This window comes from Dipodomys ordii, unplaced genomic scaffold (assembly GCF_000151885.1).
Source record: "Dipodomys ordii isolate 6190 unplaced genomic scaffold, Dord_2.0 Scaffold8, whole genome shotgun sequence".
Taxonomy (NCBI): Eukaryota; Metazoa; Chordata; class Mammalia; order Rodentia; family Heteromyidae; genus Dipodomys; species Dipodomys ordii.
The window spans coordinates 23,688,820-23,704,948 of NW_012267224.1; the positions used below are offsets into that span (position 1 = coordinate 23,688,820).

Sequence of the window (16,129 nt, forward strand, 5' to 3'; positions counted from 1 at the left end):
TTAGGCTTTACATAGAATAAAGCTTAATTTATAAATTAGGCACAGTAAGAGGTTAGCAACCGTAACTAATAACAAAATACAATTGTGACAGATTTAATTTTTTAACTATGTAAATGTGGTCTTTTTTCATTTCCTTTCAAAACAGAGTGTAATAAGCACAAAGCATTGCAATAGCTCAACAGTTAGTGCAAGAACTAGCTTGCCTCCTAAGTGACTGATGGGTGGCTAGCAAGTACAGCAGAACACTCATGGGCTGGACAAATGGCTGCATGCCATCCTCGGTGGGATAAGGCAAATAAATGTGGGCATGCAATTTAAGGCTTACGAAAAAACAAAGGAGGTAACAATGCTCAATAGGAAATGTACTCATTACCTTACTCATGTAACTGTAACCCCTCTGTACAGTATTTTTACAATAAAAAATAATTAAAAGGACTTATGAATTGTTTAACTTGTTTCAGTGATTTCTTAGTTAATATTTTCAGACCTCAGTTCACTGGGTAGCAGACACAGCATCTAGGGATACCCTGTAAGGTGGAAGGGCTGAGGTACTTCTAAAATATGCATTGATTCATTGTTGTATTCCAGCTTGTTCATTGCATGCAGTATTGAAGTGTTCAGCTGATTGGACTTACCCACTTACTTCCATCTTTATTCTACCTCCAAAACCCAGGCCTTCAGTGACTTGCTCAACCCTAACCAGTGCTTACATATGTCCCCCTAAATTGATACAACAAAACATGAGCTACAGGTTGTAATCCATCACCTAGTTAACTTAGCTAGCCTTCAACATGCAGATCATTCATCCATCAGTCATTTACCTCTACCTACCTTTTGGCTTGTACGTTCCTATTAGGTGCTGTAAGCAATGTTAATTCATCTCCCAAAGATAAGAACCTTTCCCCTCAAACTCATAAATCCTGAATATAGTAATTAGTCTTGTGTGAATGTGCTAAGTCCATAGGTAAATAAGAGGTTCTTATAGCTTCTCATATAACAGTGATAATATCTAACAATAAATACCTGCTATTTCTGTGACTACACTTGGGTCATTATGGTATGGATTTTTAGACAAGGAAGAGAGGGAAAGTTGTCAGACCTAGAAGGAGGTGGTTTAAAGAGAAATAAAACATACTCAAATAGCATTACAACAAAAGTTAAACTTTACATAGTAAATGTAAAATGGTTGGGGTTTCATAACTTTAGAGAAAATACTTCTAAAATCTTTTTGAAGAGGAATTAGAACTACTAGAAACAATAAAGTGGAGATATCTTTGTTTCAGAGAGAGGGAAAAGAAGAGATGGAAGGAAAAAGGAGAGAGGGGGAAAGGAGGGAGGGAAAAGAGGGAGAAAAGGAAGAAACAGTTTAAATTTTCTTTTATTCTTACAGTGACACATTCGGGGAGACTTTTTGTCAGTTGATATTCCATTGCAAAATTTCAAACATTTTTTTTAATCTTCTGAAAAGATGTTACCACTATAATCAAAAGTAGGTCAAAATAATGTCTACTACAAAGAGCTCATAAGGTTACCTTTAAAACCTGGAAGCAGCAGTAATTCTAGTCTACTTTTTTGAGTTAAATATAAAAAGAAAACGAAAAGGTCTTCTTGTCTCTGGTAAAAAGAGGAAAACTGGATCTTGAATCTGTCTTAGATTATTTTTAGCTTTTTTTTTAAATATAACCCTTCTTGTTGTACAGTCTCTTTTGCATGACCCTAACCCAGCAAGGCCATGGCAAACAAGGAGAGAGTAGAGAAACAGAGTAGCTTATGACAGGAGGCCTTCCATGATGAAAACAGTATAGGTCCTTCTGTTCTGCAATATTCTACATGTTCTCCTTGAATTAACTCTCTCTCACCAGTTATGATAGTGTATACCTATCATTCAAGCTACTTAGGAGGCAAAGGCAGGCCTCTGCCTGGTTGAAAACCAGCACAGGCAAAGTTAAGAAGACCCTATTTCAAAAGTAATCCAAAAACAAAAGAACAGGGCTGAAACTCAGGTGTAGAATACCTGCTTATCATTTTCCCAAGTTCTGGGCTCAATTCCTAGTACCATGAAAACATAAATAGATGATAGATAGATAATAGATAGATGGATAGATAGATAGATCATCAGAACATTACCAATAATTTACATAGTGCCCAAAGCTTTAACCAATATGGTAGCTATAATATTATTAGCTAAATCAAAGACTAAGAATAGAAGCTTGATTAATTTTTCTTAAAGAACTGTGCATTTATTTAAAAAATAGTTTTCTCATTTAACTGATTTGTACAAATTTGGTTTCTCAGTATACTCCATGCAAGTATTCCTTCTGTTCTCTTTTAACAAATAAGGGTTTAATTATTATTACTTGCCTTTTTTCTTTGCTTTGCTTTGCTTTTTTTGTGCCAGTCCTGGGGCTTTGAACTCGGGGCCTGCCTACTGTCACTGAGCTCTTCTCATTTTTTATTATTAAACACACAGTTAAAATCTATTATCAGACCCTTGGAGTCTAACAACTCTCACTGCAAAAGAATGCCCATTAGCAGATACAAAGAAAACAAATATGACACTATGATGTCAGATGTCACTAAATGATCCAGAGTTCATATCTGTCAATCCCAGATGCATTGTGGTCTTAATGTACCCACTACCAACCCACTAGAAATAGCAATCCATACGACACCTAATATACAACAATGCCACCTTTTGGATAGCAGCTAAGCAGGTAGCAATGCTACTCCCTATTTACTAGGATTCTCCCCTGATTCCCACACTGTCTTCAGAAAGAATTTCTAGCCAGGCTTACTGGCTTACACCTGTAAGTATAGTTACTTGGGAAGATGAGGTGAGATAAAATTGCTATTTGAGGCCAGTCAAAGCCAAAAAATAAATAAGGAAAAAAGAAATAGACCCACGTTAACCACTAGCTGGCTATTGGCACATGCTTGTCATCTCAGCTATAGCAGGAAGTATAATATAGGAGAAGCGCAATCCAGGCAGGCCTAGGCATAAGTGTATGGCTGTATCAGAATAATAACTAAAGCAAAAAGGGCTTAGGGTGCGGCTCCATGATAGAGCACCTGCCTAGCAAGTGCAAGGCTTTGGGTTCAAACTCCAATACTGCCAAGAAAATAATTAAGGGAAGAATTTCTAGTTGCTTAGGTCGTGAAGCTGTGTTTCTTTACTTCAGATGGCTACACCACAGATGACATCGAGTTTTACTGGAATGGAGGAGAGGGAGCGGTAACTGGAGTTAATAAAATCGAACTTCCTCAGTTTTCAATTGTTGATTACAAGATGGTGTCCAAGAAGGTAGAGTTTACAACAGGTGAGGATGTTTCTTCCAAAACAAACAAGGAGGGTGGTGAAGGAAAGATGATGGCTTCTGATCAAATGATGATGGAATTTTTTAATTTTTCTTTTTCTTTCCTTTTTTTTTAAAAAAAAAAATTAGGAGCCTATCCACGGCTGTCACTGAGTTTTCGTCTAAAGAGAAACATTGGTTACTTCATTCTACAAACCTACATGCCTTCTACCCTGATTACAATTCTGTCCTGGGTTTCTTTTTGGATCAACTATGATGCATCTGCAGCCAGAGTCGCACTAGGTAATGCATGTCTAGTACACCAGAGTGAGGAATGGTTTCTACCTTCAAATACGCCAGCAGTAGCCATCACGGGCAAGAAGTCTCTTAGAGCAAGCCAACGGATTACGTTATAGATGAATGCTTAAGTATAAAAATAGCTAAGTATAAACATAAAGATGTGTATGATAAATGTATTACAATGTAACATTTCAGCACTTAGAAAAGATAACATTTGAGCTGGGAATGTGATTTAGTGGTAGAGTGATTGCCTAGCATGCAAGATGCCCTGGGTTCAATTCCTTAGTACCACAAAAACAGAAAAGGCCAGAAGTGGCTCTGTGGCTCAAGTGGTAGAGTGCTATCCTTGAGCAAAAGCTCAGGGATAGTGCCTGGACCCTGAGTTCAAGCTCCAGGACTGGCCAAAAAAGAAAAAGAAAAGATAATGTTTATGGGATATATGTTTTCCATTACGTAATTACTTATAAGATATATTCTGAAATTTTTATTATGCTAATTTTGACAAAACTTGAGATGACTTATTCTTTATTTCCTCCTATATTTTTACAGTGGTAAATACTTAGAATTCATTATATTCAATGGAAAAAACTGATTTAGAGAAATCTAAACAAATCTAGTGGCTATGAACAAGCTATATGACTTGTTGGGAAATATTTTCCTTTGAATATTAACTAAAGTTAAAAATATCAAACTGGGTCTCCTTTAACTGGAGTTCATTATATTCAGCAAGGTGCAGACAATTCATCAGCTATATCAATGATCTGGGATCCAGATAAAATGAAAAATGCTTTCCTGTTTAGTGGAACAAAATTCAGAATTAATCTTGCCATGGTTGAGTAATTGCTGAAAGCTGCAAGGCTATATTTGAAACTCTAAATAATTCCTGGGAAAGTTAGAATATATAAGGTGTGTCTGATGAATCTAGACATCCAGAAGTCTGCCTCATCATTTGATTTACAGACCCCAATGATCACTATCTGGAACTTATTCATATACACGCATTGTGCATGTGTGCGCGCACACACACACACACACACAGAGCATAGTTCCTAAGAAAACATATTACATTCTCTTCTCTTTTGAGTCTATTATACTGGATCAAATGATCAGCATATCTTTTCACACCTAGACTGATTAAGGTCTTCTCTGTAGCTTAATTGTGGTGGTTGAGTATACAAGATTCTCAAAGCCAAAGGCTTACCGTCTCTTCTCAGCCTTTGAATATTCTAAGGCAGAAGAAAGCAAGTAAGTAGTTACCACATCATACATATGTATCTGCACATATTATTTAAGGGTGAATATAACCATGTGTATATATTATGGTTAGAGGAAAGAAAGAATCACTGGATGATATCTGCGTCAAAGCAGAGAATACTAACAAGCAAATTTGTGAATTGTGATTCACTTTGCACGTCTATCCTCCAGGCAAATAATATTTGGATTAAAGAGACTAGCAATATCAACACATAATGATGCCTAACATAATCTTGAGTGTAACAAATGTAGGTTAAAAGGTATTAATTTACTTATACCTTTTGCTCAAAAGTTTAAACCATTGTGGGGGGAGGAGTAGGGGAGGTGGGGGAGGGAAGGGATAGAGGGAGAACAACAAGGGAAGGGGTAACAATGCTCAACAAGAAATGCACTCATTGCCTTTCTCATGTCACTGTAACCCCTCTGTACAGCATCTTTACAAGAAAACAAAATTTTCTAAAAAGCTTAACAAATTACACTTAGAGGTATATACCACCAAGCATTGCCAGAAATAGTATCACAGCTGCCATTTTGTAAAACTATTGTGTTTCATGATGGTATTAATCTTTTGGCTATAAATTAGAGGAAAATCTTTTAGTGTGCACACAAATTACTCACCAAATTAGGAAAGAATCGAGTTACATTTTTGGCAGAAACACCAAGAAAATATTACCTAGCCAAATACCAGTCTATGCCGTAGAAAACAATGTTCATTTGGAACATAATGTATTATATTGATTATGCAAAAGAATGTATAATAAAGAATGACAGCTGATTTATGGATTTTTCACTAGTCAAAAAAATTAAACCCAAGGTGAAAAAGCAGACACACAATTAGTTAAGTTGTAAATCAATAATTTATTTCTGTTGAGTATATCTAGCTAGATTGTACAAAGATGGAGTTTAAACTTTTCTTCCAAGAAATAATAAGACTGCTCCTACTGGTATTTCATATCAATCTTATTTTAATAAATTACTTAACAGTTGAGTCCATTACTTAACTTTTGTGAGGTAGTCCCTGAATTTCTAATAAATCTGTTTTTCTAAATGTTGCAGTCACATTAGGGAATCTGTGCATCTAGAATAATCTAGTGACCTCTTTTACTTTGATGCCTTCCATCCCTTTTGCCTGATTTCCTTTTGTCCTTACTATCCATTTCACTCTTCTAGTCTTTATTTTTAAGAACTTACATTAAATTTCAAGTATTACCTTCTCTGCTTATTTTAACCAAGTATTCCCTTGATGTATGCCCTTTAGCTGGGTGACCTATGGCAAAATAACTAATCTCAGAAGTTCCTGTTTGCTCAGTTACAAAATAAGAGGGAAATATATTTCACCTATCATAGTCACTGGGCTGTGCTGACAGCCATAGAGAATAATGCAAACCTATAGGCATTTATGACTGTAAAACACTACATGAGGGTGTGATATTGATATCGCAGCACAAGCAATCTATGCAAGATTCCACGTTCTTTTCTTACTTCTTAATTTTTCCTAATTATTATTTCATCATTACCACCAACAACACAAATTATTCATGAAGCAGCCTCACAGACACCATACTATTAACAATTATTAACAACTATTAACAAAGTCATACTTAACTGTTTAAGAGGTCTAAGGTCGAGTTCTGAATAAAGCTTTTCCTTACAGTAGGAAACTAGGCTCTATGGTCAAGAAAGAAGAGATGGCCAAGCCCTGGTTGCTCATGCAAGTAATCTGAGTTGCTCAGGAGGCTGAGATCTGAGAAACAAGGTAGCCCAGGCCAAGAAGTCTCTGAGACTCTAATCTCCAATTAACCAGCATTAACCCAGATGCGGAGATATGGCTCAAGTGGTAGAGTGCCAGCCTTGAGTGAAAAAGCCAAGTGAGAGCTTAAAGCCCTGAGTTCAAGTCCCAGTACCAGTATGAAAAAGAGAGGAGGGGTTAATATTTTAAAAGCCAAAGCAACAAGATTATATTGTATCTAGAAAATATGCACCCATTATTTCATAAAAATCACAACCTTTCCTATATATCTCTCCTTTGGGGGATATCATACAACAAATAATATACTATTTTTTTGCCAGTCCTGGGCTTGAACTCAGAGCCTCAGCACTGTCCCTGAGCTTCTTTTATTCCAGGCTAGCACTCTACCACGAGCCACAGCACCACTTCCAGCTTTTTCTGTTTATCTGGTACTGAGGAATCGAACCCCGGGCTTCATGGAGGCTAGGCAAGCACTCTATCACTAAGCCACCTTCCCAGCCTACATTTTTCTTAATGCTGAACTTGAACTTGTGATCTGGGTGAGTGTCACCTTGTAGATGAAGTAGACCTCCTGAAACTGGTCCTCAGCTTTGAAAGTGGCAAAGACTGCAGTGGGAATTAGTATCTCAAGAACAGACTTAGGAGGGGCAGGACTAGATGCTGAGAGAAGGAAAAGGAAAGATATGGCACATCACAGAATGAGGGACACTGGACAACAGCATTCTAATCTGACCTTTCATCTATTCTTCTGTTTCCTCCGTGCATGTAACCCTCCATGAGCTACACCTTCTATTTTGTGCTTTATTGATGGGCCATGGATAGTGCTTACTGGTGTGTGTTTTAAAATGGATGCCCTTTTGTCCAACAGTTTATCATGCTCCTCCTGTCGTCCTATGGCACTACTAGGGGAGAGGCATTTGTCCCCCCAACTTCACTTTGTCTTTCTGTTCACAGGAATCACCACAGTGCTGACAATGACAACCATCAGTACCCACCTCAGGGAGACCCTGCCAAAGATCCCTTACGTCAAAGCGATCGATATCTACCTGATGGGTTGCTTTGTGTTTGTATTCTTGGCTCTGTTGGAATATGCTTTTGTCAATTATATCTTCTTTGGAAAAGGCCCTCAGAAAAAGGGAGCTGGCAAGCAAGACCAGAGCGCGAATGAGAAGAACAAACTGGAGATGAATAAAGTCCAGGTAAGGTATTAAATATGCTTAATACTATTTTTCCTAAACTTATCTCACAGTAGAAAAAATAATGCTTATGAAATAGTCATTTATCATTATTTTATTTAAATATTTTTATCGAAAAGATACTGTACAGAGGGGTTACAGTTTCAGGTAATGAGTACATTTCCTAGAGAGCATTGATACCCCCTCCTTTGTTTTTCCCCTCCTATCCCTCCCCCCCCACGCCACTTCCCCAACTCCTCCCTCCCCACCCCAAATTGTAAAGTTCCTTTTCAACACAGTGTCTTGTACATCTCATTGTTACAATGGGTCAACCTGTATCCTTGTTTCAGTATTTTTTTATTTCCCTTCCCCTCAAATTAGAAAAAAAATATATATATAAGATGCAGGGCACTGGAATCAAATACAGTGATAACAGGGATTATACACATGGGGGAAGAACATACAAAAGAAACAAAACAAATCACATAGTACATTAAAAACAACAGTGACAAAAAAAAACCTCTTGTGTCCCTATCTTGGGATTCATTTCACTTAGCATCATTTTATATGGTCATATGTACATAGCTTTTGAGCTTTTCTGCTTGTCTGGTAAGATTATCCTAGACATATATTAGACTTGTAAAAAAATTATATTAAGTGAAGTAAGCCAGACCCAAAGAAACAGGTCCCATGGCTTCCCTTATTCGTTTATCATTATTAAGACCCAACCAACTTTTTATTTTACATATCTGGGATATGTAAAAATGTAGAAAAAAGACATTGAATCTTGAAAGCTCTATGTGAATACCAGTTTTCCTGATTTTGCTATTGTTCAATAGTTAAATAAAATACAAACAATAACAAAAACCAGATGAAGGCAGGCGCTGGTGGCTCACGCCTGTAATCCTAGCTACTCAGGAGGCTGAGATCTGAGGATCGCGGTTCAAAGCCAGCCCGGGCAGGAGAGACCGTGAGACTCCTATCTCCAATAAACCACCAGAAAACCGGAAATGGCGCTGTAGCTCAAGTGTTAGAGCGCTCCCCTTGAGCTGAAGAGTTGAGGGACAGCGCCCAAGCCCAGAGTTCAAGCCCCATGACTGACAAAAAAAAAAAAAACCAGATGAAGAGTCCATGTAACTCGTCTGTCTTATCTTCATAACTTTCTGGGGACTAATAATTCTTTTGCAATAAAGTGGTTTTAAATAAACTCAATAGTAAGAAACTGTTACCATATATGAAACATTTCAGAAAATCAGTAAAGCTACTTTAAAAACAATGGAAATCACAGGATTGAAAGTGTCATGTGCTAGATGCAGAGCACTGGGTATGAATCGTTGTACCACTCCTACGGAGACACTTCACAGACGTTCTGTCTCTGCTTCTATTTGCTCTCCCCATTCCTTGTGCTCAAGGATACTGCATCATTCTATGGTAGGGCTTGCATAGGATTAATCATTTGTCAGTTTGTGTAATTACTCTTTTTTAGCATCCATCTCTCATTAAAGAGTAGCTTCCCAAGAATCGGCCATAGAGTCTATCCTGTTTTATTGCTCTTTCCTCAATGGCTAGAGCAAGGAAGTGACCCAAAGAGCATTTGTCAAACAAATGAATAAATGCCAGAAAAGTTTTTCCACTAAAGATTTTTAGAGAACACAGAAAGTATGGATTGTACTATCATAATGCTTTGTAAGTAATAATAAGTTATAAAAAGGGCTTATAATAATCTACTTCAACTTCTGCCTCAGGCTCTCTTGCTCTTCCTAACTAATGTCTGTGTGTGTGTGTACGCTCAAGTGCTCTGTGGAAGATCATACTCAGGGACTCATGCATGCTAGACAAGCACTAAACCACTTAGGTCTTTATATTGATTTTTAATGCTTTTTTAAGCATGCTTTATAGCAATCTCTAGTATTCTTTCTGAATCTGTGTCTCATCCTATTAAATACCATCTTCAAAAGGAATAGTATAGCTAAGATTATTTCAACTTCTTCCTATTTAGATGGAATAATAATCATGTTATCATCTCATGCAAGTGAAAATCATTCAGTAGATTCTTATATTTGGCAGGCCTTAACTTCCTTATCTTTCTAAAATCAGGGCTCAGAGAGACAATGTGTTGATGACAAATTTCATCTGTTTGGCATATCACCTCCAGCAGTTAAATTAAGAATGCAAACCATGTGGTATTTTTCAAATGTCACCCTGTGGCTGAAATCTAAATTACAGAAGATATTAGATTTTTCTGCTTCGTGTAATGATTGGATGCTTCTCTTTTTTTTTCTGAAAGAAAAATGACATATGTTTTCTGGTCCCAGAGAATTCTTTTGAGAAATCTCCAGGATTTCCTTTGGAATCCTGGAGCTTTGAGTGAAATTGTTCATCATTACAAATTACTTTCAATAGCCTCTGCTGGGCAGGCAGGTCAGGGGATATCCATACTAAAGCTTCAGAAGTACAGCTTTGTATTGATTTATAGTTCCACCAGCTGCACGGAAGCATTTTTTATACGAGTACAGATGCTGAATCCAGACATTAAGAGAGTTGCGATCTCCTAGGTGATAAAGACTGTAGATTCATGAACCCCTCAGGCATCATTTGAAACTAGGGATGGTATTTAGAGTTTTGAAAGATAGATTTCACAGCACAACAAGACTTTAGATAAGCTGGGTTACTTTTAAACTAACCCCGAACTTTTTTTAGTTGTAGATAGTAGCAACAATGTCTGCCATCTGTGAGTGGATAAAATGAATGCATTGGTAGACTGTGCTCAGGGAATACTCGAAGTCACCCAGAGGTATGAAGGACTCTGGGGAACTGGGAGAGAATTCACACCAAATGCAGCCTGCAACCCCAATTATCCAGAGAGAGGACTTTTCCTTTCAAAAATCCAGTCTCTCTACTGTGATTTGGGCTCTTCCCCCACATTTCTATTCTCTGTGGTTTGTCATCCAAATATCACCACAGACTAAAATCGTGGGGATCCAGACCAGGAAAGTCCCCAGTCCAGAATAAGTAACTTAAATTTGTATTGTCTGACAAGTTTCCTGGCTGGTTTTTCATGTGCACTAATCTCTGAGAACCATGGCTCTGAAGATCCCAAACACTGGAAGTACCCAGATGTCCTTTGCCATTGGAAGCCAACGGTAGCCCAGAGAAAGGACTCAAAGTTTGGGTTTTGGAGTTTCTCACACTGCAGATAGATACTGAGTCTCTCCTAAGGTACCTTATGCTCATCCCTGGAAAGACAATGAGGATATAGTGTGATGAGCAACAAGAAGGCCCCTATTCTGGAGTATAGATTCCAGCGGAGATGACACAAATCTGTACACAGCTACTCAACAGAATAGTGGGGGGTTATGATGATCACTGTGGAAAAAACCAGAAGCAGGGCACTAGTGGCTCACGCCTGTAATCCTAGCTACTCAGGAGGCTGAGATCTGAGGATAGCTGTTCAAAACCAGCCCAGGAAGGAAACTCCATGAGACTCTTATCCCCAATTAACCACCAAAAAACAGAAGTAGCACTGTGACTCAAGTGGTAGAGCGCTATCCTTGAGCTGAAGAGCTGAAGGAGAGCACCCAGGCCCAGAGTTCAAGCCCCACGACTGACAAAAAAAAAAAAAGAGCCTGAGCCAGGCTTGGTGATTTATGCCTGTAATCCAGGACTCAGGAGGCTGAGAAAGCAAGGTCACAAATTTGAGGTGAGTCTGGGCCACATAGCAAGATTTCGTCTCAAATAACAACAATAGCAACAACAACAAGTATGATAATAAATATAAAATGGTCAATGGGGCTGGAGCAGAAAACTCAAGAGGCAGAATCATGGCACAGGAGGGCAGAGGTGCCCCCAAGAGCTAACTCACAATGTGTTTGTGAATTAGGATGAGAAAGTTGCATTATTCTATCACTTGAACAGAGAACGTATTATCTGCTTTTTGCACTTTAAAATGATGACTGTAGCTTCTCTACAGAGAAAAGACACTAGGCTACATTCCTAGAAAAAAATAAAAAGGACAATCACTTGTGAAGAAAAATGAAAGAAATGGTCACTATCTGACTATTCTTAACAGTGGAGTCATTATGCTTACTAATACAAGGATAAGAGCAATGGGGGGAGGGAGGAATCCAGAAGAACTTCTTCACCTCTTCTGAGTAATAGGCTAGAAATTTTCCACTTGCTTTATCATTATCTTTTTCCATATTTCCAGAAAAATGTATAATGCATTTGCTTACAGTCTGGTACATTTGTACTTGGCCCTCCTTTCTTTCTCAAAATGATAAGAAAACTTTCACTTAGGCCATTAGTTGTTGAAAGTGCAAAGATATGTGCACATCCTGAGCTGAGCCTCTCAGTCACATCCACCCCAGCTTCAGCTTCCTAACAGAGGTCTCAGGAATTCCAGGATAAGAGATCAGGGTTGGACAGATGACTGTGAGCATCGGTGAGAATGTGGCACATTCCACAAGAGGGGAAGGAAGATGGGAGCTATGACCATTAAAGTTCTCTGCTCTCCAGGGGAAGGTAGCCTCTAGCACTGGACAGTTTCACAAAGTGAATGGGGGCTCTCAAAAGACCTCAGATCAGCTTGTTCTGCAGCCAGCATCAGTTCCCTTGGCTTCCTGCGTATGCTTCAGAAACACTCAGAAAAAATATGAATCTCTCTAAATTGGCTAGCAAGAAAGAAATAACCTACTGATTGCAAAGTAGATTGAGCCCAGAGGTATTCTCCGGCAAAGCTTTAAAACTGCCACTGAAAACAAGATTATATTTTATTTCAATTACACTGGAATGAGTTTCTGCTATATTTATATATTGAAAATATACAGAACAGTTAAATTCAGTGAGTGGCAACATTTTTTTACAATCTAAAGCTCTCTTTGGGGGCAGGGATAAGACAGAGAGAGAGAGAGAAACAGAGAGAGAGAGAGAGAGAGAGGCTAGTAGGAGGGAAGGGAGAAAGAAAGGCTGAAACCAAGCTATAAATGTGTTTATTTGATTAGGGTTATTATTGAGGTCAAGAAAATAGCAGTCATATCAGTGTTTTCTAGACTTTAATCTTTTATTTTTATGTTGGTGATACTGGGTTAGAACTCATGGCCTAATGCTTACTAAGCAGTTGGTGCTCTAGCTCTTAAGCCACAGTCTAGGCCCTTTTTGGTTTTCATTATGTAGTGAATAAAGTCTTACACTGGGCCAACCTGGACAGTGATCCTCAATAGCTGGGATGACAAGTGCATGCCACTCTATCCAGTTTGTTATTCACTGAAAGATATGGTCTTGCAAGCATTTCACCTGAGCTGGCCTTGAACCTCAGTCTTCCCAATCTCTACATCCTGTGTGGCTAAAATTACAAGCAGGAGCCACCACACCCATCATACTTTTTAAAAAATGATTTGTAGAACCACCATTGTGATTTTTGTCATGTGCTTTGTATCAGAGTGCTCCAGAGAACTAGAATCAACACACATTAAAAGAAATTTGAAGAATCATCTCACAAAATTATCAGCTCTGGCAAGACTGAAATTTGTAGAGCAGGTTACAAGCTGGAAACCCAGTGAGAATAAACATTAAGAGTCTTAAGTCCACAATCTGAAAAACATGCTGGAAATTGAGACATGTATTCTTGTTAATATTTTAATGCAAGCTGGGTGCCAGTGGCTCACCGTTGCAATCCTAGCTACTCAGGAGGCTGAGAACTGAGGGTCACAGTTCAAAGCCAGCCCAGACAGGAAAGTTTTTTTTAATTTTTTACTGTGAAAATACCATACAGAGGGGTTACAATTACATGGGCAAGGTAATGAGTACATTTCTTATCAAGCATTGTTGCCTCCTCCTTTGTTTCCCTTACCATCCCTTCCCATCCCCTCCACCCCCCCCCCAGCCAAAGTTGTAAAGTTTGTTTTTCAACATAACAAACATCTCATTGTACATCTCATTGTAGCAATGGGTCCACCTGTATCCCTACTTAAATGGGGGTTTTTTTGCCCTTCCCCTCCACAAATTATACCAACATCAAATACAATGAAAGCAGAGGTTATACCATGGTGGAGGGACATACAAAGCAAAAAATAAAATCATCTTATAAATATGTTAGAAACAATTGCAAGAAAGAAAAAAACATTTGAATACTTATCTTGGGGTTTCATTTCACCTAATATCAACTTATCTGACCTTTTCTGCTTGTCCCAGACATATACTATTTATTGCAAATAAGGGAAACCATGAGACCTATGTTTCTTTGAGTCTGGCTTACTTCACTTAATATAATTTTTTCCGAGTCTTTCCATTTCCTAACAAATGGGGCAATGTCATTCTTTCTGATGGAGGCATAGAATTCCATTGTGTATATATACCACATTTCTTTTGATCCATTCATCTACTGAGGGGCATCTGGGTTGGTTCCAGCTCTTACCTATGATACTCTTATTTCTAATAAACTACTTAGAAAAAGCTGGAAGTGGTGCCATGGTTCAAGTGGTAGAGCACCAGCCTTGAGCACAAGGAGGCTTAGGGACAGTGCCCAAAAGAGGCTTAGGGACAGTGCCCAGGCCTTGAGTTCAAGTCCCTGGATCGGCAAAAAAAAAAAAAGTTTTGAGACATAACTTTTTCTTCTTCAGTAACTGACAGTTTTTGCTGTTAAACAAGCCATCAACTGATGGCACAAAACCACTCATAACATCGAGCATGATCTCCTTTACTCGAAGTAACTGATTATAAATGTCAATCGCCTCAACAACATCAGTACTACAACATCAGTATTAGTATTTGACCGAAAGACTAGAGACTCAATACCCAAGTCGAGCATCGAATCAGGCACCATAAGCTTTTACCAAGTATAATGTCATTTATTCACTCATCCCTTCACTCCTGTGTGCCAAACATTTCTCAACTTGACTGAAGCAGAGCCTGTGCGCTCCTGCAGCCACACTCTAAGGTCTAATGGGACGTCTGCTGGGAGGAACACGCTGCACTGGGAGAGGCGAACCCTTGATCCTGTGGCCTTTTGAAAATCAAGATGCCTTTAAGTTTCTATGCAGAACCATTTTGTAGACTCTGCATGCAGATGAATATAAGGAAATAAGAATTACTTTCAATTTTTCACATCATAACAAAATATGATCATGAATAAAGTTTGCTGAAAAACCTGCACAAAATCACCAGTTGGTTATTAAGAGAAATATATACATATATCTACATTGTTTCCTTCATAATATTACCTCATTCAAAACAAAAATCAAGTGCCAGTGACCCACACTTATAATCCTTGCCATTTGGGAGGCTGAAATCTGAGGATCGTGGTTTAAAGCCAGCCTGGGTAGAAAAATCTCTCTCCACTTAACTACCCAAAACCTGAAAGTGGCAAAAAAAAAAAAAAGCTAAGGGACAGCACACAGACCCTGAGTTCACGTACTGGCACAAAAAGAAAAAAAAGAGATTGTCCTCCATAAGAATGTCAGTCCCAACAATTCAAGAATTCATCTGCTTTGTTCATCAGTATCTTTAGGGGAGAGTTGTAGCCCCAGAATTTAAAAGAAATCTGTTGTGGTTTATAAGCACTGCACAGCAGGAAGTTGAACCATGAGCTATCCATCCTCAGCAGCCTTTGCACAGTACAGTCCCAGGCTTTTTTTTTTCCAATAGAAGCCTCTCCAAGTTTTGCCTATGGTCAGCCAGCCTCATGGCCAGCTTCCATGGCCTTCTGAATGGGAGATGCTAGAAAGGCTCAGCACAACAAGAAAGGAGACCTGAGGGTCACAAGTTACAACCTTTCCAAAGTTTGCTGGAAAGAGCATGGATAACCTGTATCTGACATGGGCTACAAAGTTTGTCTTTGAGTTAAAATCAGTGTGATCAGGAAGGGAAGGTCAGTGCTTGTACAGGAGGATACAGTGTTTGGGATTTGACTGATTGAGACCTTTCAGTGTCATCAATGAGGGAGATAATGTCCTATGACATGAGGAGGGTCTTATCTATTCATCAGTCTGGAGCCGTGACTGACACATAGCAGACATTCTACAACATTTACTGAATCAAACAAGAAATAAATGAACTCATCACATGTTAAATGTTTATACACGTTCTGCCTAATACTAGCTTTTTCAGCACAGAAACTATGCCAGTATATGAAAGGGGGAAGTGCAGGCAAAGAATTGTCAAACCTGGGCTGGAGGTATGGCTCAGGTGGTAGAGTACCAGCCAATGAGTAGAAGCAAGCATCAGATAGTAAGTTTGAGTCCTTGTCTCTGACAAAAAAAGAAGAGAGAAGAAAAAAGAAAGAGAAGGAGGAGGAGGAGGAGGAGGAGGAGGAAGAGAAGAGGAGGAGGAAGAGGAGGAGGAGGAGGAAGAGGAGGAGGAGA

The 16,129-nt window shown here is 38.7% G+C and overlaps 1 protein-coding gene across 3 annotated transcripts in view; it reads left to right on the forward strand.

The window, feature by feature from the left end:
- Gabrb1 (gamma-aminobutyric acid (GABA) A receptor, beta 1) overlaps nt 1-16,129 on the forward strand; it is a 296,173-nt gene that overhangs the window by 274,923 nt on the left and 5,121 nt on the right. For 2 of the 3 annotated variants that reach the window (XM_013008958.1, XM_013008960.1), the window contains 3 exons: nt 3,180-3,317; nt 3,444-3,596; nt 7,552-7,796. In XM_013008958.1, the coding sequence (XP_012864412.1) occupies nt 3,180-3,317; nt 3,444-3,596; nt 7,552-7,796 (536 nt within the window). The remainder of the gene's footprint in view (nt 1-3,179; nt 3,318-3,443; nt 3,597-7,551; nt 7,797-16,129) is intronic. The other variant, XM_013008959.1, reaches the window with a different exon arrangement.